The following is a 26,158-nucleotide window of genomic DNA, read 5'->3' as shown; positions in this document are numbered from 1 at the left end:
GGCCAGGAAAGACACCTTGGGTCACCTTACATACCATTCAAACTTGTGCTTAAAAATTTGAGTCCTAACTGGACTGCTCAGGAGATTGAGCCCTGTGGGAAGCTCTGTACCATGACAGCTACATGGGTGACCTTACCGACTTCTTAATGCTTGACTTGGACATTGAAGTGGTCTGGATGGATTTACATGCATTTCCTTAAGTTGGTGAAATATACTTTTAAAAACCACCACCAAAAGTAAACCCCAGAATATCCATAACATGTTACCCTAAAGAAGAGCTCCTTGGTCATTAGTTGACTTTTGAACCCATTGTCAACATGACTGGCAGCTGAGAATGGATGAAGCTTCAATTATTTCCACTGGTTTCACATTCATGTTGCCACTAAGATGTGAGGTCCTGCAAGGACATTAGTTTATTGTTTACACCAAGACAGCACCACAAAAAAGGCCACCAGGACACCCTTGACATTTGGCTTTAGTGAGGTGGAGTGTGCAAACCAAGTCATGGCAGTTATTTAGCACCTGGCACCCCAGCTGGAGTGACATGCCACAGCTCTTGAGCACAGTCTGAGCTCCAGCTGTAAGAGTTTCATCACCTTGTGGCCAAGATCAGCACAGATTTATACCACAACACAGAGAGGAGACTGCTCAGCACCCCCTTCTCTGCACACTCATTTCCCAAAGCCCATGACTGCAAGACTCCCTTCCCCCCACTGACCATAGTCTTAGAAACCTTCCCAAGTGTAGACATCAGCACAGTTGACAACTGATTCATGGGAGTTGAGATGGTGGCACTGCAGGTGGATTCTCGGCATGCTGGTTGAAAACACACCCAGACTGAGGGCCTTAAATGATGGCAAAGGAGCCTTCCTTCCAGTTGGTCTCCCACAAAGGAGGTGCTTCTGGTTTCTGCAGGAGCAATAAGAGGCACCAGTTCTATTGTGCAGATCAATGTACATCCAAGTGTGCCTACAATACCAATTTCCAGCTTTCCTGTTCTAGGATATGCATCTGACACCATGTCCAAGGCTGAAGATCTCATCTAAGTTTCATCTGTGCTCAGTGGAAAAAAAAAAACACTGCCAACTGAAGCCATCTCCTCCTGTGATCATGTCCTGTGCTCGTGCCTTCTAGTCGGCCTTCTGGAGGTACACACAGTAAGGGGAGCCCAGAAAAGGAGTTTTGACACCAGCTTCTAACTTTTTAGATGGCTGAAGTCAGAGAAGATCAAACTGCAGTGCCTTATCCAATTGCCAGGGCTCCAGAGGACGCCAGAAACCAAGAGACCTTATTGTCTCATTAAAGCAGTTCTTACCCGGCTGATCACTCTGCTTAGGGCACATTTGACTTCTTTGTTCCTCAGGCTGTAGATGAGGGGGTTTAGCAGGGGAGTGAGGATCCCATAGAGCATGGAAACAATCCTATCCTGAGTAGGTGAGTAGGTGGAGGAGGGTCGCACATACGTGCAGATGGTGGTCCCATAGAAGAGGCACACGACTGTCAAGTGGGAGCCACACGTGGAGAAGGCCTTGTGCCTGCTCTCAGGAGACTTCATCTGCAGGATAGCCAGGAGGATATAGATGTAGGAGATGAGAGTGGCCACAAAGGCACCACTTCCCAGGACCCCAGCAACTGTGAGAATGACCAGTTCCCTGCTGTAAGTAGGCGAGCAGGAGAGGGCCAGCAGCGGGGGAATGTCACAGTAATACTGGTCGACTTCATGAGAACCACAGAAAGAGAGGGTAAAAATCAAAGTTGTGTGCAAGAGGGAATTCAAAAACCCTGCTACCCAGGTGCCAATGGCCAGGTGAGCACACAGCTTCAGGCTCACAACGTTCATGTACTGCAGGGGGTGACATATCGCGACATAACGGTCATAAGCCATCAGAGCCAGGAGAAAAATCTCTGTGCCTACAACATCAATGAGGAAGAACAGCTGGAACATGCAGCCAGGGAAGGAGATCACCTTGTTCTCCAGCAACAAGGCCTCCAGCATCTTTGGCACAGTGATGGTGGGACATAAAATATCCAGCAAGGATAAGTTGCCAAGGAAGAAGTACATGGGGTTGTGCAGACGAGCGTCTGTGCTAATGGCAACCAGGATTGTGATGTTCCCTGCCAGGGAGGCCAGATAAATGATCAAAAACAGCAGAAAGAGAAGAAAACGGACTTCAGGAGCATCAGAGAGGCCTACAAGGACAAATTCAGATCCTGTGGATAGGTTGACCCTCGGTATCGGATCTTTCATTGTGGCAATGATTACAGGGCTTGACCTGGAAGAAAGAAGTTGTAACTTAGCCAACATTGCATCTCCCATCTGAAGAGTCTCATTTTGGGGATCTGTCTCACAGTTTAGGAGCATTTGCAAGTTGCCATTGCCAAGCTCCACAGCTGAATTTTACTCACAGTGCAAAAGGCAAAGCGTAGGCTATTAAGCTTAGCAGTGATTAATCAGAGAAGTTTAATTCTTGCAGGCCATCTTCTCAGACTGAGTAGCTGTAAGTTGAAGACAGAGATACCTCTTCTTCTTGGCTGGACCCAGCCCTGAGCCACCTGACTGGGCTTTGAAGGCAGCAGCACCCTGAGCAAGGTAGGTGGAGTCAAGACCTAATTTTAGATGAGTAATGCTATCACAGAAGAATTAAACTCCTGGTAAACTACAGGCAGGTAGTACACCCCAGGGGCATGCTGGGGTTTTCAGCTTTATCCAGTGGGATATAAAAGGAGATATAATCTAGTATCCAATTAAAAGCCTCCCTCCTTTCTTGAAGTTTTGCCCTAAAGTCTTCCAGAACAGTATTAGGACTTTCAGGATTTAGCTGGACTTTCCCCTCCCATTTCCTCTTCCCAGTTCAAAGCAGCCTAGGATGATTCAGCTTTGAAGAATCTTTCCATCTGTCCCAAGTTACTACATGGAATGTAACTCAGTAGTTATGATAATGATTTACCTATTCAGTCTGAAGAGAGAGAAATCAAAGTTCTGCTCAGGCACCTCCTTGTTTGCAGATTAGAGCAGGATTATGAGACAGTGGGAATATTATAACCTTCTCATTGGGAAGAGATACAGAGAACAAGTTAAACAGGTGACTATGATATCCCATCTGAGAAAGGACCATCTGTTGTCTCATGTTCTCCCAGAAGCTTGAAAGGGACCAGAGTCAGAGCCTCAGCTACCACAAGAAATATCTTAGCAGAAGTAAAAGGCACATGGTGCTTGAAATCACAGCATCTCTTGTTCTTAAAATGGTGAACTTATTCAGGTGAGACAACAGAAACTGAACACAAATACTCACTGCTACAGAGACTTAATTACTGGTCATGTATGGTCATCTGTATCTCCTGCAAACATGACTAACCTTCTTCTTTCTACTTCTGATTAGAATGTCTATGCATGACAGAAAAAATATTTCACTGTGGAGTCAGGAACATCAATCCGTTAAGTGGTGGGTCCAGATTCAGCAGCCTAAGAACATCCAGACAGACACCTGCAAGCCCTGGCAGAAATGCTAGCTCAGCTGGAAGGGCAAGCACCTCTTGAGGTTTTATAAATACCTGAGGATGTATCTGGGGAGGAGTCTCTGAAGCTTTTTTGGATGCCACCTTTCTTGCACATGCGAGGCTTTCTCAGCACATTGTCAGAGGGCTAAACTATCTCTCCACCCTCAGCCCTTTGATTCCTATGACTTCCATGCTGTAAGACCCTTTCAAGGGGCTGTGGCTTGATATTTGAGTCTGTTCCCAGGAAAAAGTAAGAGATGGTGTCATTCTCTCTAGGTCCTGCCATCCCAGGTTACTGAGGTTTTACATCTCCCAAGTGCCCAGTGTTCTGAATTCTTGACATTAAATTGCAGCCTCACAATCACTTGATCACAAGTTGTTTGCAAACCAATTTGTCTTGCTCTGGAGCTTGAAGCCTATTGCTTACACATATTGGGTCAAAATGAATTGAGCAACAGAACATACCTTAGAGGGGGGCCATGGTAACACTGCCTTTGCAGGGTAAAGAGCAGAACCTGAGCCACTCTGTGGAGCATTTGTTGCCAGAGCAGCTGGGGCAGCATCACGTGCTGGTGTAAGTGCTTTCCTGGCTGATTTCATGGGTAGCCTCTAATTCTTGTACAGGATCAGCCTTGGCATGTTGTACAGCCCCTGCAGAGATGACAGAAGACAAAGCACTTGATAAACCCAGTGCTTGAAGCTGATGTGTACCCTGGCCTAAGGGGGAACAGCAATCACCAGCACTACTTGGAAGAGCCAACAAAAATGCCCCACTGGTTCCAGAGAGCACCTGTGCATTATGCACTGATTTCTGGGAGCACTGCTCTCCATCCAGCCTGTACCTTTGCCAGTAGTACCTGCTCACAACTTCTGCACTCTTAACATGGATGGTACTGTTTGATAGTCATTCTTACAGCCTGTTGGCAATATCTTACAAAATTAAGGCTTCTGTATATATAGCAGAAGAAGTATTGGTGTTCTCCAAGGGTTACAAAGCACTATCCTGCTCTGGCTGTGTAGACCTGTGGCTGGAATACATCCCTGAGCTCCAGATCTTTCTCAGTTATCCATCAGACCTCATACTTCCCGGGCAGCTTTGCAAAGAAGGGAGCCAGCCGTGCTGCAATAAACCCAGATGCCAGGAAGAGATACAATAAAGAGATCAATCCCATCTGTAGCTGTGAGAAGAACTAGGACTGTGCCCCTCTGTCTTCCCAAACCGACTTCATGCCACTTCCACTGCCTGACAGTGCCCCGTCTTGGTTGAACAGCCACAAGAGGGCAATACCTCATGCAGAACCTCTACGTGGCACAAGGCTTCAAAGCGCTTGACCCCCAGGACCATCCCCCAAACTTAGACAGCCAAAGTGATTTGATTTTGACCGGTGTGCCACCAGGCTCTGGCATATCTTGAGCTAGCCAGCCAGGAATGTAATCGTGAGCCCAGACTGATCGTTTATTCCAGCCACAGGGATAAGTTCATTGGAGGTTATTCTGCTGTCTTCATGCTTCACAAGGCAATAATCCCACACTGCAACTCACACTGCAGATAGTCTCCATACTCCCTGTCAGAATCCCTGACAACGTCCTCTCTTCTAACCTTACATTTGGAATTTATTCAAAACTTTATCCCCCATTTGCCAGGTGCTGGCAAGAAGGAGCAGCCAGAAGAGACCCGCAGGGCAGGAGCCCTGGTACAGCTCTGGATGGGCCTTATCTTTCCCAAGAACCATTTCTGAGCTTCTATTTTGCTGTGAGTTCATCAGCCTGCAGGGTGTCAACCCACACAAGAGATCCTTGGAACCAGCCCAGCCCAAGGAATCTCAAAGCTGCACCCCCAACAGTGCCATGCAGATGCTCCCCTTGACCCATAGTCTTTCAATTACATTTATTACACCAGGATCAGTTTCCTTGGAATTAAACAAAAGCATTGGAGGGATTTTCAGTTTTCAAAGGACTTTTTCTTTTCCCCCCCTTTGAGACAACCTTTCACTCTCCCCTAGATTAGGGCAATAATCAGACCTGAGCTGCTAATTTTCAGGAGAGAAAGAACTTGAGATTTTAATGATGCACAGTGGAGCCAATTTACAGACACTTCCAAACTCACCTGCCAAGTTGCACCACTGCAATTTGTCAGGCACCAACTTTTTAACAGCATCTACTGAGGCCTTATTAAAAAATCAGCCCAAGTTGTTTCCTGGAGAGACAAATCAATTATATTAAATTGTTTGCCTTGAAACACAGGCTACCAAAATCCACATGGAGTTTGCATCTGGCTTCCTTGTCAAAATCAGGCTGATTATTTCAAACCCATACATGCCACCATCTGCACTGTGTTTCCTTTCTACTTTTAAGACCAGTGGGTTTTGCTCCACCAGGGGGTGAGACTGAGAGACAAGACTGTCTTGAATATTCTCAGTGGTCTCAGAAAACCCAACTAAACCAAAGACTGAAACACTGTCAAGAAGAAAAGTCACTCAACTTGGCCATGCACTTTTCAAAACAGCTCCAGGGGCTCTTGTTGTGTCCAGCATGTCAATCCTGTCCACTTTGGCTTCTCTTTGAGCAGCCAGGTTGCCCTGGGCAACAGATTGGCACAAAATGGCCATGACCCCAACACAGCAGAATCCTGGTAAATGCAGTGGGTGGCAGAAGGAGGTGGTTACTGAAGGGGTGGGGAGAGGAAGGAAGAGGCCCTTCCCAAGACTGGCAATTGTGTCCCCTTTATTTTTTTTCCTGTGTCCTTGGTAGTGAGCAGTAAATTCCAGCTCCTCAGGGCTGTCTCTTAACACCTTACACAATTATTCAGTCATTGGTGTTGAAGGGACCTCTTGAGTTCCTCCAGCCCAACACCTCTGCTCAAGTAGGATCAGCTCAAGCAGGTTGGCCAGGATTGTGTCCAGCCACCTTTCAATCATCTTCAAGGATGAAGACTCCACAGCCTCCCTGGGCAACTTTTCCAGTATTTGACCACTCTCAAGTTGCTCCTGCACAACACTTTGCTTTCAGGGTTGGCAGCCAAAGGTAACTGCTGAGGAGCCTGGCAGCCACCCTTCCAGCTCTGCCAGTGCACTCAGATCCCAAACCTTGTCCCACAGCCACCCCATAGTTTGATCAAGGCTCCCAAATCCTCATTTCCTCTCCCATTTTCCCTACACTATCAACAACCAAGGTCATCTCCATCCCACCACTCCCTGTGTGCCAACCCACTGACAAAACCAAGGCTGCTACTTACACACTTGGAAATGCAGAGTTCAGTCCCCAGTTCCAAAAAGACCTCTGGCATCCCAGAATATACTCACACAACAGCAGACCATGCAGAGACACAACTTGCCCCTACCAGTGACCATCAGCTCTGGCCTCTGCAGTGCCTTCCAGACTGAAGCAACCCTCAGGAGCAAGGATAAGCTGACTGTGGCTGCAAGGCCACCTCCAGAGCCTGGAGGTGAAGGAACCTCAGTGGCTGAATGGCTGCAGCCAGCCCTGGTGCAGCCTGGGGAGGACATTCCAGAATGGGACTAAACAGGCAGAGCAAAGGTCTCCTGGGTTCATTGCCATCCTGTGACCACTCCTCAAAACCCAGCTGAGCCTCCTCAGTCCTCCAGCACAGCCCCCTCTGCTATTCCAGTCTGCCCTCAGCCCCAGGGATACCTCTCCCAGAAGCTGTCCTTGGGAGACAGCTACATTCCCAATTCTTTTCAGCTGATAAATCTTGCTTGTTTAAAGACTGGTGTGATGGACAAGCAGAATTATTTATAGATCAACCACTTGCATTTCAGCTTTTTCCCCCTTTTGCTTTTGTCATACTCTTCTCCTTTTAAAAAACACTTCTGCATTTACTACTTCTACTAGAGCATCCAGTGGCAAGTCCAGCACAAAGCAAGACAAGCCCTGAGAGGCAATTTAGAGCAGATGTACCAAATTTCTGTGTCTTTGGGGAGGTCAACAAGCACTTGCAGGCCCATCTCACAGGGAGGACAGAGGTAATAGGGGCTTCAAGCTAATTAAATACCCCATAAATATCTAAATCTGGAGTTGTGTGTAGGTTAATGAGCAACAAACAGCAAAGATGGTTGGTTACATCCCTCCCTGAGCAGGAGGTCTCACATCCCAGTCTCCCCTGATCCTGCTGCCCAATCTGTTTCCTTACACCCACCCAGAAAAACACACAGCTCCATTCAGCCCAAAAACCTCCTGATCCTGAAGCAACAGTTTTAACTTATCACAAGCTGCTAAAGGCCACAGGCTTCCTGAGAGACTGAACAAGGGGAGGAGAGAGGTAGGTTTTTACTTACACAGAGTGATGCAAAAGGGGAAACAGGTCCCTCAGCTGGTGAAAGAGCCACTGCCCAGCAGCTGCTGCAGCATTCCTGGGGTGCAGAGGGGCCTCCCCAAGCTCTGAGATACTTGGCCAAGGGCCATCACTGTGACACTGCTCAAGGACACTCTGGAATCCTCTGCCAGCATGAAGCTCTGACCTTTTCCTGGACAAGCTACCTCAGACACAAAATTACTCCAGCAACTCCCAGCACCTCTGACCTCTCAGTGTCCCTGATTTATACCTGCTGAGCAACTGAAGCAAAGCAAATTAACAACAGCTGAGTAACTGGACCACAGGCTCTGATTAGACTTGCATTGATTTACTACAGCTGAAGACTCTCCCACCTGCTCCTCAGAACTTGTGCTCACACCATTTTGAGGATTTGCCTTGTAGGCTTCAGCAGAGCAGGAGTTATTTTTACCACAAATCTTTTTCCTCAGTGCCTTCAGTGGAGCTGTAAATGTTTTATAGCACAGAAAGTTCTGGAAAATGTACAGTGATGGAATGTTGTTTAGCCCAGGGCTTCTAGGAGAGGTGGTGGTGGCTCAGCAGAGCTGGGAAACGTCAGTGGAACACAGGACACTGGGGCTCTGTGTGTCGTGGGGTGGTTTCCTCCAACCTACACCTTGGCTCCTCAGTTTAGGCACCACATTTTGCACCAGATGAGACATTTCTCCCAATAACTTAACAAATCCTGGTCAGTAAACCTTATAAACTATTTTAACTTCTTCTAAGCCAGCTGCCTAGCTAGTTCAACTGGGATCCAGTGTTACATTTTAGATCAAGAAGTTTCAAAATGCCAGGCAAGTTTGGGGCAACTTGTTCTCTGTTGACAGACCTTGAAGCACCCAGGCTCCAAAATGAGATGCTGCAGAGAGATGCCCAAAATTAGGTGGTCTGCATCCAATCCTAAATCATCCCAGCACGAAGAAACTTAGGGTGCTCTCCTGAGGGCAGACACTGAAATTCTGAGGGCTTTGGTGAGATAATTGCTGCCCTCATACAGGATAAACTTTGCTGAAGGAATACAGAAATCTGATTGCTGCAAGATGGAAATGTCAGTAATTAAAAACACCTCGCAGAGCAAAAACCCTGTGGTCATTTCTTTAGTCTTCCCCAAACATCTGTTTCCCCAGATAGTGGGGATTGTGTCACTTCTTCCTCTGTCTGTGATTTTACTGATTCGCTTGGGTGAGAGAACCATGGCGATTTTCTGAAAATTTAAAAATAAAATCCAGACATTTCATCCTTAAATGTCTACAAGAAAATCCTATGAACAAAATCTCCACGGTCTTTTTAACTTCCCTGCAGCATCAGTTTCAGTTCAGAAGCACTTGACACAGGTGCCTCTGCCATCCGGTGGCAAAGTGCAGGAACAGCATCTCAGAGGGGGAGAAAATTCTTCTCCTGGGCTGATTTCGTTGAAAATGATGCTCCCACACGAGGGAAACTGTTTAGAAAGTTTCGTCTTTTTCAACGTTTATTTTAAATACAGTCAGTTATTTTTATCTCCATAATTTAAAGGGCTTGTGTGGTGTAGATTCTTTGGGATATTTGTTTTTCTGCTGCCAGTTGTTGGTAATGTCTGGTCTTGTGTTCTGTTGCATTGAAATGTAGTGTTGGATTAAAGATGAATGTGGGGACAGCAAGATATAAAAGACTCTGTTCAAATAGCTGAGTGGGATTCTAGCTGTAAGCTTCACCCACAGGCTGTCCCTGGTGATTTCAAATATGGATAAGGAGGTGGATTTATCTCCCCTAAATCTGCACCAGAAGTGAGTCCATTGATCTCATCAGTCTAAGGTGTCTTTATGGTCAAAAAAAACCAAAAGGCACTTCTCAGCAGCTGTTCATCCTGTCTTAGAACAGACAGGTTCATGTCCTAGGATCTTTGTTGTTAACTACGAAGATGGTCAGAAGGGCAATGCAAGTGAAGCTGGGATCACAGACCTTACAGCTAAAGTGTAAACAAAACCTCCCACCTTCTCCTTCAAGGTGGGGGATCCAAGTGACTGAATTAACCAGAACCCCCTTGCTGTAATCCCAGTTGTTACCATCACATCCTCCTTTCTCCCAGTGTGTTCCATATGCCAGGAGGAAGACTCAGTCCTGAAAGAAACTTTCACTGATTTGTGAAAACAAGCTTTTAACCTGTGTTGGATTAAATTCACTCTGAAAACTAAGATTGGAATATCTACTTTCCAAGGCAAGTCATTGAATTAAGTAGGAACTAAAGTCTGGATTTGAATGCTTCACTTATCATACACCTTATTCCACAGGTGGGTCTGTTCAGAGTCAAGGGGTTTATCTCTCTGGGGGCAGGACTGTGGCATTGAAATGAAATAACTGTGCTAGAAACCTGCTATTTTGGGTTCTGAGATGGTTAAAAAAGTATAGACCATGAAATCAGTTAATACTGCTGTAAAAATCCTGGATTCTCTGAACTTCACATGGAGCTTCGTTGTGAAAAATAAACACTATCTCTACTGGTGCAGAAGTGAAGTGAGCCTGTTATTTGCAGCAATTTTATTCTCTTTATTATATGTTTTCTAGTAAATATTACTATAAATGTGGTTTTATATAGGGAAGCTGTGGCTGCCCCATCCCTGGTGAAGGGCAGGTTGGATGGGGCTTGGAGCAACCTGGGCTGGTGGGAGGTGTCCCTGCCCATGCAGGGGGGTTGGATCTAAATGATCTTTAAGATCCCTCCCAGTCCAAACCATTCCAAGGTTCTATGACATTGATTGTGCCAGGCACAGCCCTGCTGCCCTGTGGGACTAAGGTTTGAAAGACCTTTGACACAGAACACCCACTAAGGTCAAAAAAACCCCAACCAACCCCAACTAATTCTTGCTTTTTGCAAGAGGGGATTCAGCAGTTACGCTGCTTAGTGTGAAATTTGTGTTCTTCAGGTCTTGGCAGCAAGTGGTGAAAGACCTGTTTCACATTTCCAGTGTCTTCCTCATGCCAGAAGCCAGTCATGCTGTCATTTCCACTGCTCAGTTCTGCTACAACAGCAGATTTCAACACGGCCTGAGCTGCTTGCTTCCCAACTTGGGAAATCACCCCAGTGAGCGTTTCAGCAGTTCTTGTACAACCCAAGAGAAGCTGCTGTGTAAGTGTAAATCTCTCTGGTAGGGACTGGGTTACTTGCCAGATTTCCCTGCAGACTTTTGATCTCCCAAAGTCTAAAGACACACACAAAAGTTCCACTGTTAACCTGATGCAAGCTTGTTTGGGATCTCCTTTTCATTTTTACAGTGCTGCCAGTTACCTCATTTGAGTTCCACATTGTCCTGAAATGATTTTTTGCTAAATTGAAGCCCAGTTTTAAATATAAACTGACTTTATTATTTCAGATGATTCAGGAAATGCCTGTAAGAAGCAGCCCAAGACTCCAGAAACAGCCTGAAAACTAAGAGCCACTGTGGACAGCACAGTCTTTTCCACACACCTAATGGTTTTGGAGCTGAAGTAGAGGAAATTATTTTCTTTCACCAATAATGTGGGGGAAAAAAAGAGTCACTCAGGCTTCAGAACTCCTATATCAGCAGATTTTTGTGGTAATGGTAGGTCATGTCTTAAGAAGGGATCTGAAATGCTTCTTGAATAGGCTGTAATCACTTGCCCTGGCAGAGGAATGGTTGTGGTGATGGGAAGAGTCCATCCATTTTTATGAGAAACAGGAATATCATGGAAACAAACATGGAAAAGCAAAGGCAAGACAACAGAGGGGGGGAAATGACACTGAGAAAGACCTTCAGATCTTTCTGGTTCATCATTCAAGGAAAAGAATTATCCATGCCTGAAAAATGTCTCCATGTTGCCTAATGAACTGCAACAATGTTAGTGCAAGTTCTGCTGTGTAAGGGTGGTTTAACTCTTCCCAAGCAATGTTCAGAGGCTGCTCAATGTTTCCCACTCGTGCAGATCCAGGGCTCAAATAGTTGTTGTTTGGACTTGACATAGTCCACAGCATAATTCCTTTTCCCTTAGAATTTCAGCCCAAACATCTGAGCTCGGCCCAGGCAAGATCTCTGATTCAGTCACTGCCTCACAAAGGTCGCTGCAGAACGTTGTCGCTCTGTGATCAAGAGTCTGGTCCTCATAACTTCTCTTTGAGGGTGCAGAGAAGGATGTCCTCCTTGGCATCAGAAACTGCCACGTTCATTGCACAGCTGGGTGAGTGGTAGAAACTTTAAAAACCTCTCATCTGAGTGAAAAATCCATCGGTGGACTAAAGGAACTTAAAGCCCAAAAAACAGATAAGAACAGCAATGAAATCTACGGGTCCGAAGAAACCCAGGTCAGGTAAATTCCCTCACAGGAACTAAACATCTTTTGGACTTCAGATATTGCCCTCCATGTTGGATTCCAACCCCGTTCCCATGCCTTGTTCTCCCAAAGGTCTGGTAGGAAAGGAGCTGCAGGTTTGCTGCACACCCAGCTTGTCTCAGAAGACTCTTTGGTGCTTCCACAACTTCCACATGGAGGCCTTCACCTCGTTGTTCCTCAGGGTATAGATGAGGGGGTTCATCACTGGGGAGAGGACAGTGTAGACCACACAGATGTGCTTGTCAGAGGGGAAGGTAGAAAAGGGCCGGAGGTAGATGAAGATGCAGGGTACAAAGAAGATGGTGACCACCATCACATGTGAGCCACAGGTAGAGAGAGCCTTCCAGTGCCCCTTGGTGAAGCGGACCCTGACTGTGACCAGGATGAAGGTGTAAGATGTGACCAGCACCAGAAAGCAAACCAGGGATATTAAGCCACTGTTGGAAGCCATGAGCCACTCGGTGACATAGATGTCCGTGCAGGCCAGGCGAATGACAGGAGGCACATCACAGAAGTAGCTGTCTATGGTGTTAGGGCCACAGAAGGGGAGCTGGATGGTGAGCAGAGTCTGGACAAGGGAGTGGAGGAAGCCCCCTGCCCAGCAGGCAGCCACCAGGACCCAGCACACTTGCCTGCTCATGAGGACTGTGTAGTGCAGGGGCTTGCAGATGGCAGCGTAGCGGTCGTATGCCATCACGGTCAGGAGGAACATCTCTGATGCCCCAACAAAGTGCAGAAAAAACAGCTGGGCTACACAGTCTCCAAAGGAAATGGTCTTCCTCTGGGAGAGCAGGTCCACCAGCATCCTGGGAGAGGTGACAGAGGTGTAGCAGATATCTATGAAGGACAAATTGCACAGGAGAAAGTACATGGGTGAGGAGAGCTTGGGGTCAGTCCTGACTGTCACAATGATGAGGAGGTTCCCCAGCAGAACCATGGCATAGGCCAGCAAGAAGATGGTGAAGAAGAGGATTTGCCGCTCCCTGTTATCAGAAAGCCCAAGGAGGATGAATTCAGTCACCTGGGAGAAATTTCCCAGTGCCATGGCTTCAGCCCAGGCTCCCATAGCACAGGTGTGGGGTGAAGTCATGGGCTGGCCAGGAAGAGAAGGGGACGTGTCACAGCTCCAGGGATCATGGCTGATGAGAGCAGAATGTATTTACTGGTGTTCTACCTGCTACAGAAAGCACAGTGTCACATCATAGATCGTGGTAAGAGTATTTGCAAAGAGCACTGATGGCCTCTCTCCTGCCTTCCCACTCCCTTTCCAGGTCCACACTTGTCACCCCTGAACTCACTCTGACCACTGCTCTTCTGCAGTGTAGTTGGTGTGACTGTGTGTGCACCCGTGCTGTCAGGAACCACATCCTACTCTCACAGAGCCACAAATGCTGGAAAAATGCTGCCTGTGTCCCTTTACCTGCTGGGAGTTTAAAGTGCCAGGATGGAACGGAATGTTTGCCACGCTCAAGCATCGTGGCTACCATCCATGGCTCAACCATGAGCTGGGCTGTGTTCTGCTCCTCATTGTGTTCCTCCAATTACTGGTCCTCTCCAGTCAGATTGGCCACTCTGAAATTCGAAATAACATGCACAGAAACCAGGCTTGGGAGGTTTTTTCTGGTATTCTTCTCCACTGAGCTAGCAGCTCTCCTGAAAAAATGGAACCTGCAAAACTTTGCACAGTTTCTCTACCTCAGAGTAATTTTTAAAGTTCTTCAGTAGACAAATACACTCATTACTTGTGAAGGTTAAAATGTGACCAGCAGAAGAATGTTCATTCTCATTTACAAAAACACCAGAAAATCCTTCAGCTGTTCCTTTCTGCCTAAGAGTTTGTAAGTCAGCAAGAAGGAGATTCCTACCAAGAAAGCAGTGGCTGTTTTTCATACCTGCCTCAGTTGCCTTTTGCTAATAGCTGAGCACTTCCCTCAGGTCCTGCTCTGCTCTTGAGCACTGTCTGGTAGTTCTCAAAAGCTGTTTTTCTTTGCCATCAAACAGGTTTGCTTCATGGATAATTCAGGTTATGTCTGCAAATGACAGCACTAGATCCCACTTTTTCCTCTTGGAGTCTCCCAAGGGCCCAGGAGTATTCCAGCTGCAGAGGGTGAACTGTCTGGAGCCATCCCTGATGTTGTGTCAGGCAGACACCTGCAGAAGAGGCATCACAGTTGGAGCACAATATCTCTGGCTCCCTGTATAGTAGGTTCAGAGGAATAAACACCTTAAAGACATGACTCAGTTTCCCTTGTTTGGACCATCACATGACAGTGAGATGAGTTACAGAACATCTGTCCTTCAGTGGAAATGGAGAGCAGAAGTCTACCTTGAAATCAGCAATAAAGGAAACTGCCTTGAAGGATTCAAATGAGCAAAATGTCAAGGTAGCCTTTGCATTTTTCTGCTTATTTTTCAACAGACTGCCAAGCATTTCTCTCTGCCTCCCACAGAAAGAAACACAACCACACACACGTGCTTTAATACGCCCTGACTGGCGCAAAGAACATAAATAAAGCAGAGGGAAAAAGGTTTCTACTGTACCAAGTTACTGTATGTTGACACAACATGAACTCTCCAGTCTGAACTCCACAGCATGTGTTGCCTGAAAATGTTTTCAGTCATTCACTCCAAGTCTGTTTCAGGTTGCTTATCCAACAGGTCAAGGCTTTGTTCCACTCCTCCTCCTCCTGCTCATAACTGCCATATCCTTGTTGAGGTGTCTTGCTGCATAGAAATTAGTTTCAGGTTTCCAAGCAACTTTTCTTTTCCTGACAGGCTACAGGCAACTTTTACTGTGCTGATGTCAATGCCCCATTGTCCATTTATCATTTAGATGGAGAGATCCAATGAGGCAACACTCCTATGGCTTTCTGAACTGACCTCCCACATCTTCCTTCTTCCTGAAGTCATCCCATCCTGGTACAACATATAAATACTGCTGTAATGCACTGGGTACCAAACAGAGGCAAAAGACAGTTTCCTGCTCATGGAATTGGACCTGTGAGAACTGTGTTATTCCCAAGCTCCAAGCAACCACCTGAGGGCCTTATTAAACACTCCTAGTGCTTGGGTCCCTTGGTGTGCAACAGGAAACCAGTTTGCTCCGTGACCTTCTGAGCTCAGAGACCTGGAGAGCGGATAAGACACCACACACTTCTAACCAGTCAGAAGTCCTTTGTATGGAAGGAATAAATCTCTAGTAATGAACCATCAATGTAGGGTTGTACTGCCTGGCCCTGCACTGAGTGTTGGGCACCCTGAAGTGTTGACTGAGATAAGCTGCAGAGCTGGGAGAGGCAGCACTGGTGGGAAAGTGCAGCCACTCAGGGATCAAAGCCTGGTCAGGACGGGATGTAAAGATAAACTTCATTGAATGTTCATTCCCCAAGATAAAGGAAAGTCTGGGCAGATCAAAGCTGTCAGGGGTGTCAGCTCCCACTGAGAACTATGGCTCAGCTTCAAATCAGCTTGAGCTGATTTTTCTGCCCATGATGTTAATTGGTGTGAGATCCCCCATCTTTATCTCAACCCACAAGCTTTTCATTTCCTTGCCTCCTCCTGTCCTCTTACAGGCAGCAGAGTGAGAAAGGGGCTGGGTGGGCATTCAGCAGCTGGCCAAGGTGAAGCCATCACAAGGCATGAGCTTTAAAGATGGGAAACTAGTCTCTGAAAGCAGTCTAGCAAAAGGAGAAATGTGGTTACTGAATTTTATGGCAATTGTTGCTACATCTTTGGGAAGTGAAAGAAGCAGCCTCTTCCAAGAACCTGGAAATCTATCTGTTTGTACCCCCTAACACCAGAGAAGATGAACCTTCCTCTTCTGTCAGTGATTGTTCCCTCTTTCTCTTCTTCTTCTGTCTGGAAACATGGAGAAATGATGATAATTCTTTGCCCAGAAAGTGATGTTTTACTTCTAATTTTACCACCATGGTGTTCTGGTTTGGTTTGGTGGGTTTTTTGGTAGCGGGCGAAGGGCCCCAGGAGTGGCTCAGGTAAGAAGCTGAGAAGCTCCCCCTGCTTCCAAAACCCAGACAGAGATCCATTCGAGGGACAATAGATGCCCCTCAGCCATTAACATAGGAAAGAACAGCTGTAACACCTGGGCAGAGAGGCACCTGGGGGGAGAACAGCTGAGCTGGAGGAGGGGAGCGGTGCTGGTGGTGGGTGAGGGGAAGGGGAAGAAGGTGCCCAAGCAGAAGTTTCCATGGCGAGATGGCAGCTGTGCCCCTGCACTCATGCAGGAACGTGGTGGAACATTCCCTGAAGGCAGCAGGAGGGGTGAACTTGGCCACTGGACTTGGATTTTGTGGCCAGAGGATTTGCTGCCTGTGGACTCTGTGGACTCAGGGGAGTTTGTTCTCGCAACACCCGTGACTCTGTGGGAAGCCCAGGCTGGAGCAGCTCTGGACTTCGTGAGAAGGACTCAAGGAGGAGAGGTTGGTGGAGGACTGTCACCCATGGGAGGGACCCCGTGGGGAAGCAGGAAAGGACTGTGAGGAATCCTTCTTCCTGAGGAGGAAGGAGCAGCAGGAACCACCAGCCTGTGAACTGACTCTAAACCCCATCCCCATCCCCCTGTGCCGCTGGGGGGAAGGAGGGAGAGAACCCAGGAACAAAGGGATTTGGGCCAGGGAAGAAGGGAGGGGTGGGGGTAACATATGCAAGCCCTGCTCTGTGTGTGTCTGTGTCCTGTGGGTGTTTGACGAGTGTGAAATGAAATTCTTATTTTTCCCCAAGGTGAGTCTGTTTTGCCCGGGACCTTCATCGGTGAAGAACCCTCCTTGTCCTTTGTCTCGACCCATGAGCTTTGTCCTCCTCATCCCAGGGTGTGTGTGTGGGGGGAGCTGAGTGAGCAGCCACGGGGCTGTTCCTTTGTTGTGGTGCTGGACCCAAAACTACGACACAGGGGAAAGGAATGAGGACTTGCTGTGTTGCATTTTCATGTGTCATCCATTACCTTGAGGCAAATGAGGGAGCTGTCAACTATTTTAAGGCCACCCTGTTCCTCTGCTTCCCTTCCCAAAATATTAGTGCCAACAGAAGTTTTTAGAAGTTCCATGCCCTGGCTACAATCAGTCAGTTTGCAGTAGAAAAGCATTGCCCAGAGTCATGAGATTCTTCTGCCTTTCCATACTGGACATGGCTGAGGAAAATGTCAATCAAACAATAACATTCTTAATAAGAAGATGAGGAATATTTTCTGTTGTCAACTAAGAGCTTGGTTGCATCTCAGTATGGAGACATCTTTAATTCTGCTATTTCCACTGAGGTACCTGTCTCTCAGATCAGACTAGTAATAGCACCAGAGTATTGGCCAGAACATGACATTTCACCCAGTGTCTAGATAAAGCTATGAAAACTGTCCCACTTATTCCACTGGGCTGTGGCTCAGACAATGTCTGTGGTTTTTAACCCTGCTTGGGTTGCTGCCCTGATAGATCATAAAGGTCACCTGTGACATAAACTGAAGAGAGCTCCTTTCCATGAAATCCCTCCAAGCAAGCATAGCCATAATTTTTAGGTTTGTAGTACAGGAGGGTTTTGGGTTTTTTGGACCTGGGCATTAATTTGCATGTCTTACATTTGCTGTCATGGACAGCTCAGATTAAGAGTGTTTGAAGAGCCAGGGGCAGGAAGGAGAACAAAAGAGAGGTGGACATTCTCCAGAAAGCACCAAATACACAGAACCATGGAACGGTTTGAGTTGGAAGGAAGCTTAAAGACCATCTAATTCCAACCCCCCTGCATGGGCAGGGACACCTCCCAGCAGCCCAGGCTGCTCCCAGCCCCATCCAACCTGCCCTTCAACACTGCCAGGGATGGGGCAGCCACAGCTTCCCTGGGCAACCTGGGCCAGGCTCTCCCCACCCTCACAGCAAAGAATTTCCTCCAAATGTCTAAGGGCGAGAAGGGGCAAGGAAGGGCAAGGAGGGGAATGGAAGGGAAAGGAGAAGAGAAGAGGGCAAAGAAAGGGAAAGGACAGGAAAACAGGGGAAAGCAAGGGCAAGGAAAAGCAAAGAAGGGCAATGAAAGGAAAGGAGGGGAAAGGAAGGTCAAAGAAGGGCAAGGAAGGGCAAAGAAGGGAAGGAGGGACAAGGGAGGGCAAGGAAGGGCAATGAGGGGAAATACACAGGCTCAATTACACCCATTTCACAGGTGCAGATGCACATGAACATGGGAACATTCAGGCTCACCACTGCAGCTCTTAGCCTGGTGAGCTTTTGAATCATGGTACTACTGAGTTGTAGTAATTCTTCTTACTGGAAATAGCACTGGCAGGGGAAGGAGGGAAGATTTCCCTCCTGTTCTCAGCATCAGCAAATGACCAAACTTGCAGCTAATACCAGATTTAATAGCTAACTCATGGCTTCAGCATGTGACAATGCAGAGTTCACAACAAGGTGTTTGCCCCAAGCAGAAAAGGAATGTCACTGGTGGGATTGGTTCCAGCAGCAGGCAACAAGCCATTTTGCAGACACATTGGGCCACCATTTCCCAGCTGAATGGGTTACAGAGTAGCTGCAGGGTGTCTGACTGAAAGGTCACACTCTACCTTCCAGGATGCTCTGCCTAGACAATGTTTTTAATATTTACATCTTGGGGTTTGTTTATTTTGTTGGTTTTTTCAGTACAATCTGCCATCCCTCCCTGTCGTGCAGAGACCTAATATATCTTTCTCCTTCTCTCCTGGTCCTGTTTTGCCTTGAAATGAGTCCCATCTGCCCAAAAGCTGCTGACTTGCCCCAGTGGTTTGCTCAGTTGCAGACATGTCATGTTAGCACATCAAAATACGTGAGATAAAAGCTGCAAGTGCTGTGCCTACTGAATGGTTTGCCTACTCTGGGAAGCCTGGTACCACCACCACTCCTTTGTGCAGAAATGTGAGGAGATGCTACTCTCCAGAGATTTTAGGACCTAGTAGGAAAGAACAACCCCTCAAAACACTTGGGATTTTTACCTAATGCCAGGAGAAGCCTGGTCAAATACCCAAGATACGACAATGAGGTGCCTGAAGGTAAATGCCACAACACCACCCCCAAGGCTCAGGTTTGGCAGCTGACAATAATCTCACATAAACTCTTGAATTTAGTGTCAGCTCCATTCTGAGCAGCTGTGCTAGACACAGAGCAGCATTCCTGGCAAGTTTCTCCTGAAGACTTCTCTTTCCCTGCCCTGGGTTTCTCAAGCTCACATCACCTTACAGACATCCACTGTGTCGTTTCATTTCTCACTCCCCTTCACTTTTCTGCCCCACAACCTTTTCATGGCATTTTTCACCTCCTTATTTCGGACCGTGTAGATCAAGGGATTGAGCATAGGAGTGATGGTGGTGTAGAACACAGAGACCATCTTGTCTGCTGAGAAGGTGGTGGAAGGGCGCATGTAGATAAAAATGCAGGGCCCAAAGAACAGAACCACAGCAGTGATGTGGGAAGTACACGTATAGAATGCTTTGAGACGCCCCTCAGAAGAGCGTGTCCTCAGAGAAACCAAGATGACAGCATAGGACACAACCAGCACAACAAAACAGCTCAGGGAAATCAAACCACTATTGGCAGCCACGCTGACACCAATGATGTAGGGGTCAGTGCAGGCCAGCTTCAGTAAAGGGTTAACATCACAGAAGAAGTGGTCAATCTGATTGGGCCCACAAAATGGAAGCTGGATGACCAGCAGGGTCTGCACCACTGAGTGAACAAAGCCTCCCACCCAAGAAGCTGCCACCAGCCAGCTACAAACCTGCTTGTTCACAACGGTGGTGTAATGAAGGGGCTTGCAGATAGCAATGCAACGGTCATAGGCCATCACTGTCAGCAGGAACATCTCAGTGCACCCAAAGAAATGGCCTGCAAACAGCTGAGCTACACAGCCCGCAAAAGAGATGGTCTTCTTCTCCACAAGAAGGTCATGAATCAGTTTGGGAGCTGTGACAGTGGAGTAGCTGATGTCTACTAAAGACAGGTAGCTCAGGAAGAAGTACATGGGAGAGTTCAGCTGTTCACTTCTCTTTATAGTCATGATGATAGCCAGGTTTCCAAGAATGATACTGACATAGAAGACTAAGAACAACACGATGCACAGTTTTGCTGCTGTCTTATCTTGGATCAGCCCACGGAGGATGAACTCTGTCACATTGTTTCTGTTCTCCATGGAGACCCTGTAGACAGGACCTGAGAAAAGAGATGCCAGCTACAGCTTGAGGCACGAGACATTATCAATGCCCACACAGAGTGCCCACTGCTCTGGTAAATGCTAAACATATTTCCCTTGCTGTCTTTTTGGGACAGTTTGCATTTAAAGTCAATGCTTCCCTCAAGGAAAAACAGGTGATACCCAAATCAGGATGTATCACTAACCTATATAATAAACTCAGATTATTTATTTGAGGATGGTGGTAGAAACAACACTCTCAAGAATCCTAATTCTCACCTTTGCCTCACTCATTACCAGGTCCCCTCCAAACCCGCTTTTGGTCTATGCTGTTCATTTGGAAATAAAAGTTGACCAAAAGAGAGAGTGTGGTTATAATTCAAGTCTCAATGCTTTGATCATAGCCTGAGGAAGGTTCTTGTACAAGCAGTGACTGTACTTTCCTTTTCAGTCCTCCAAAGGACTGCAACAGAACTACTCCTTACTGTCACTCTGACTGTGATGGGTCTGAGTAAGTTCAGCCACAGAATGAGCTGGGCAGTGTTTTTATGGTCTTCCTTTCCTACAGTACATGAATGAACTAATCTTGAGCTAACTGCCATTCATGGTGCATTAGCAGAAGTTTGTAAACCTCACCCAGGTTGTGTTGGGTCAGGGAGGGGGGGAGTTAGCAGCGTAGGGGGGAAGCTGGACTTGGTGAGGAACACACCATAAATACACCTGTAGTGGCTCTGGGGTGATGACTGCATGGCTGGTGACCCTCCTGTACTCACAGACTCCCAGGAATTCAGCTCTGTGCCGTTCCCATGAGCACAAGTATCACTAGTGCTCAATTTACATGTGAAGACAGAGGTGGCAAGTGTGTAACCAACCTTGTCTGTGATACCAGACCCTTTGGGGTCTGAATTCTATTTGACTACCATGGGACACTCAGTTCCTTCTCCAGAGCTCTTTGCCTCACCTCTGGGCTACTCCCCAACTCGGGCAGCAGAGGAAAGGCTCTTTAGTGTCTCCATCCCTCTCTTCATGCCCCTCCATAGGCAGAGGGAGAGCACTGTGGGGAAGACACAAGTGTGTGTTGTAATCGTTGCTGCCTGACATGTCCACTTCAAACAAGGCTGATGATGAGCTGTCTTAAGCTCCTGAGTCCTCTCCCTAATACTGACAACACCCTTTTGACAGGTCTGGAAATGGCATATAACTGGGAGGGAGAGCAAATAAGACATGAACTAGAACAATGCTGAAGAACCTCTAATTGAGATTTTTCTGATTCATAAAAAGGACCTCACAAGAGTCACTCACCAGAACCGCCTGTTTTCAAGGGCAGGATTTCAGTGACATCTGGACAAAGCAAAGGAAGAACATCAGCACACTTACACAGCTCATATTTGCCAGTCCCCGAGAGTTCACGTGTTGTTCCTCCCCTGATGACCTCTTCTGATCACCTCCTCTGACCACTTTAGGTGGCTTCAGCAGATGTCTCAGCTGCAAGTGGCTGCTTAGCTGTTGTGAAAGCAGCCCAAATCTCTGCCAAACCTGAAACCTACCATGGCTGAAAAGAACAGCCTGACTCTCTACCTACATCTCTCATCCTGCAAAAAGCACCTTCCAAGAGCATCTACAAGAACAATTATCTCTCACAGGATGGGGAATCTGTGTTAGGAATATTTAAAGTAGATCACACAGCAGAAGCACGAGACTGTAAAGAGTAATGAGATCCCAGAGGCATGTGAAGTTTTGTCAGAAATCACCAGTGGACAAGGAGCTAAAAATTGGATAGCTATTAGGGTAGCCTCTGGAGAGAGATGTTGGAGTGTGGTTATCTGAACTGTTGCCTTGCAGATGGGTTGGCTTGTTTGCTTGTATGGTGACTGTGCAGATAGATAGACTTTATTTACTATTGGACAGGTATTTCTTCTGGAAGCATTTCAAATAAATATCACACCTGGCCCTTTGCAAGATTTTTATTCATCTTATTGTTGCAATCAAAGATTCTGGAGGTAAAGAAACAAGACATACAAGTTCTGTTTTCTGTCCTAAGCTAATATTTCTCTTACACTTTCTTATTTCTTACTAACTTGTTCTTATTATTGTGTGTTGACAGCACAAGAAAATGTCACAACTGTACTAGAGACTGATGCCTCTTAGCCAACTGCTGCCCAAATTTGAAACAAGAAGTACAACAGGAAATTATTCAACAATTTAGAAAGGTTTGTGGTTACTTCTCACTGCTTATCACATATGTCTATTGAGAAAATGCAAGACACAGACTCAACTCTTTAGCCCAAGTATCAAGTTCCTGTAAGATTGCTTGTCAAAGAAAAGGGGAGCCTGATGTTGCTCTCATTGACACCTTCCATAAGCTATGGTCAAATATTTGCCATATTAGTCTAAACTTTAAAATAAAAAAAAAAAACCCTGAGGCAGAGCTGGAGGATTGAGGGGATGGTTGGAAGGATGGCAGCAGTGATAGGTGAAGTAAAGAGAATTATAGGACGGCTTGGGGTGGAAGGAACATTTGAAGAACCACCCTGCCACAGGTAGAGACATCTTCCACTAGTTCAGATTCATCAAAGCCTGGAACAACCTGACTTTGAACATTGCAGAAAGGTTCCTATTGCACTGACAGGGGAAGGAGAGAAGCTTCCCCTCCTGTTACCAGCAAATGAACTGTCTAGCACCTAACACCACATTTTTCATTTCTAACTCATTGATTCAAGATACCACAAGGGGGTTCTCACAAAAAGGCATTTCCTGCAGGCAGAAAGGGGCCTCAGTTGCCAGCAGCAGGTGACCACAGCCCTCTCTGTCCCAGCTTAATGGTGTACAGAGCAGATGGAGTTGGTCTAGAAGTTTATACATGAATAATGGGATGTTCTCCCTGGATAACATTCAGTATTTTTGGGACTGGTGTCTCAGTCAGTACTCAGGAGCCCCAGGCCTGGGGCTGCACTAGGTGACAAGAGAATAGAGAGGGAATGCCTGCTTGTCACAGGGTTCCCAACATCTTTCAAATAAAGAAATGAACCTTCTTGCTTTTCGAGTCACAAGAGGAGCTCGCAGCAAGTTGTTACTTGAAAGGCAGTTCTTGGGGAATTTTCAGCAAAGACATGAGAGTGGAAGATGCTTGATTTCCTCTGATCCTTTGACAACGTTACCACAGTTCTACACCTTTCCATTTTCCCTTCCCACTTTCCTGGCCCAGAGTTTTCTCATGGCACTCTTCACCTCTGCATTTCTTAGGGTGTAGATGAGTGGGTTCAGCATGGGGGTGATGAGAGTGTAGAACACTGCCACTCTCTTGTCCTCTGACAGGTGGCTGGATGGGCGTATGTAGATGAAGGTGCATGGCCCAAAGAACAGAATCACCACTGTGATGTGGGACCCGCAGGTCGAGAGGGCCTTGTGCCTCCCTTCAGATGTTTGACTCCTCAAGGAAACCAGGATGACAACGTAGGAGGTGACCAGGATGACGAAACAGCTCAAAGTTATCATCCCACTGTTGGCAACAACGATGACGCCCACAAAGTAGGTGCTGGTACATGCCAGTTGTAGGAGGGGGTGGACATCACAGAAGTAGTGGTCAATTTTGTTAGGACCACAGAAGGGAAGGTGAGTGATGAGAAGAGTCTGCACGAGGGAGTGCACGAAGCCTCCCACCCAGGAGGCCATCACCAGCTGGCCACACACACGCCTGGTCATCAGGGTGGTGTAGTGGAGAGGTCTGCAGATGGCAAGGTAGCGGTCGTAGGCCATCACGGTGAGGATGAAGATCTCTGTGCAGCCAAAGAAATGGACTCCAAACAGCTGTGCCATGCAACCCACCAAGGAGATGGTTTTATATTCCACAAGGAAGTCAGCAATCATTTTGGGAGCCGTGACTGAAGAGTAGCAGATGTCTACAAAGGACAGGTAGCAGAGAAAGAAATACATGGGAGAGTTCAGGAGTTGACTGCTAATTACAGTGATCACAATGAGCAGGTTTCCCACCACAATAGTCACATAGCAGAGCAGAAACATCACAAAACATATTTTCTGCACCCTTTGATTCTCTGAGAGGCCCAAAAGGATGAATTCCTTCACACTGCTTGCATTCTCCATGCTAATCAGTTGAGTGGTGAATACACAATGTACAGCCTGGGCACATGGGAAAATAAAGACAAATTATTAATCAGGTGGGGTTTTTTTCATTATAAATAATGAATTCTTTATCAGAAGTGCATTCAGGCAAAGAAATACATAGAATTAGTATTAAGTTTATGGAGTGGGGGTTTTGTTGCTTGTTTTTTTTCTTCCCCCCTAAGGTATTTCCTTCTCCCTGCATGAGAGTTGAGCTGTGTCTACTGCAGCACTGAGAGAGGTGCACTTGGTGAGATGTTCCTCCATCCTGGCTCTCCAGGCTTTTGAAGGACTGGATCTGTGGCTGGTGTGCTAAGGACAAGGTCAGAGTGTTCACCCTGAGCACCTCAGGGGCTACTGATGTTTAAAAGCATGTTTGCCCTCAGTGTAAAAACCCAGCCCATGAAAACAGTCTCTGTAAAACAGGGCCATTGAGAACACCTGGAGATATTCCTTAGAAACCTGAATAATTTTAAAAGTCAAAATGATCTTTGAATTGTTGTTTGGAGAGGAAATGAAACCACTCACAGAGGAAAGATAAAAAGTCTCTTGTGAATATACATTTTGAAACATAAATTTGCATCTTCCTGGGCTGAACAATGAGCTCTGGGGAAGTTGCCTGTCCTGGGGAAAACAGTAAACAATTTCACTTACGACTTGCTCTAGCATTTAGCTTCAAACCTCAGCAACATTCCTTTGAGAGGAAGGAAGAATGGAAGGATCTTTCCAGTTCTTCTGTCCCAGTATTGTATTAATTTTACTTTATACTGGGGGAAGGGGTTAATTTCTGTTTGGTGAAGCCAGTCCAGCTGGTGGTCAAAGTCTCTTTCTACAGGCAGAGCAGCTGAACTAAGGTCCTTAAAAGGATCCTTTCATTTTCCATTGACAAGAAGGACAATTAACAGCACCATGATAAAATAAACTTCAGAGAACAAGCCTTTATGTCCCCTGAAAGAAGCTCAGAGCTTTCCTCAATGCCATTCCCATTTTTCTGTGTGTGCTATGGCTGAACTCCTTATCTCTAAGGCATTTATCTGCATCTCTAGATCTTCTCCTTTCAGACATGGTCACATTCCAGTGGGAACGTGGAGCTGCTTTGGTTCAGCCTGTTCCATCCAAGACCCCAGAGCAGTACATGTAGATTATTTCCTAGTGACATCTTTAAAACTACTCAGTCCTTAACATTACCAACATGCCATTATGCACCCAGATAGCAGATTTGCTTTGGTCAAAAAAAGCCTGGAAACCACTTTGTTTAGCTCTTTACAGAGTTTAACCAAAAATAGGCACCTCTTAGAAACAAATTATCAGCTGTATGAGATTCATCTGAGTATCAAAACATTCCCAGTTTGCCCTTGCAGATCTTGCCCAATGAAAAAAAATACAAGAAGTTCCCCCTGTTTCCGGGGGTGATCTGAGCAGATGTGTGGAATGATTCAGTTAATTCAAATTGTCAAGCACCTACTCGAAATTACAGCACAATCAGAAACTTGTGCAGGCAAAAAAAAAAAGTGATGAAGCATCCACAGGAAACACTGAAATGGAGAAAAACCAAAATTGCTCTCCAACCCACAAAGAGAGGAAGTTGGGAAAGTAAGGGACTTTTCCTGTGCCTTCAGCTGTACTAACTACAGGTAAAAGATGCTCAAGGAAGGGGCTAAAGCTCACATGGATAATTCTTTTTCTGATCTATTTCCAAGGGAAAAAAGATCACTAAGGCCAGAGCAGAACGGG

General features: G+C 46.5%; 4 protein-coding genes across 5 annotated transcripts; all 4 read right to left on the bottom strand.

The window, feature by feature from the left end:
- Positions 1-1,288: 1,288 nt before the first annotated feature.
- LOC127385316 (olfactory receptor 5V1-like) lies at positions 1,289-2,248 on the bottom strand. The gene has a single exon (XM_051620966.1). It carries the CDS (start codon positions 2,246-2,248, stop codon positions 1,289-1,291), a length of 960 nt encoding a protein of 319 aa, XP_051476926.1.
- A 5,051-nt stretch (positions 2,249-7,299) lies between these two features.
- LOC127385227 (olfactory receptor 1509-like) lies at positions 7,300-13,220 on the bottom strand. Of its 2 annotated transcripts, XM_051620823.1 has the most exons (2): positions 12,298-13,199; positions 7,300-7,306 (listed from the first exon to the last, which is right to left on the bottom strand). In XM_051620823.1, exons 1-2 carry the CDS (start codon positions 13,197-13,199, stop codon positions 7,300-7,302), a joined length of 909 nt encoding a protein of 302 aa, XP_051476783.1. The 2 variants fall into 2 exon arrangements, with proteins under 2 accessions (XP_051476783.1, XP_051476782.1); XM_051620822.1 differs by lacking the exon at positions 7,300-7,306 and having other exon boundaries at positions 12,273-13,220.
- A 6,155-nt stretch (positions 13,221-19,375) lies between these two features.
- On the bottom strand, positions 19,376-20,323 carry LOC127385241 (olfactory receptor 4S2-like). The gene has a single exon (XM_051620844.1). It carries the CDS (start codon positions 20,303-20,305, stop codon positions 19,376-19,378), a length of 930 nt encoding a protein of 309 aa, XP_051476804.1. The 5' UTR covers positions 20,306-20,323.
- Positions 20,324-23,470: 3,147 nt separating this feature from the next.
- LOC127385315 (olfactory receptor 4S2-like) lies at positions 23,471-24,415 on the bottom strand. The gene has a single exon (XM_051620965.1). The coding sequence runs from the start codon at positions 24,404-24,406 to the stop codon at positions 23,471-23,473; it is 936 nt and encodes a 311-aa protein (XP_051476925.1). The 5' UTR covers positions 24,407-24,415.
- Between the last annotated feature and the right edge of the window lie 1,743 nt (positions 24,416-26,158).

Source organism: Apus apus, chromosome 5 (assembly GCF_020740795.1).
Source record: "Apus apus isolate bApuApu2 chromosome 5, bApuApu2.pri.cur, whole genome shotgun sequence".
NCBI lineage: Eukaryota > Metazoa > Chordata > Aves > Apodiformes > Apodidae > Apus > Apus apus.
Note: the sequence above shows the minus strand (reverse complement) of the source record. Positions and strands in the feature narration are given on the sequence as shown.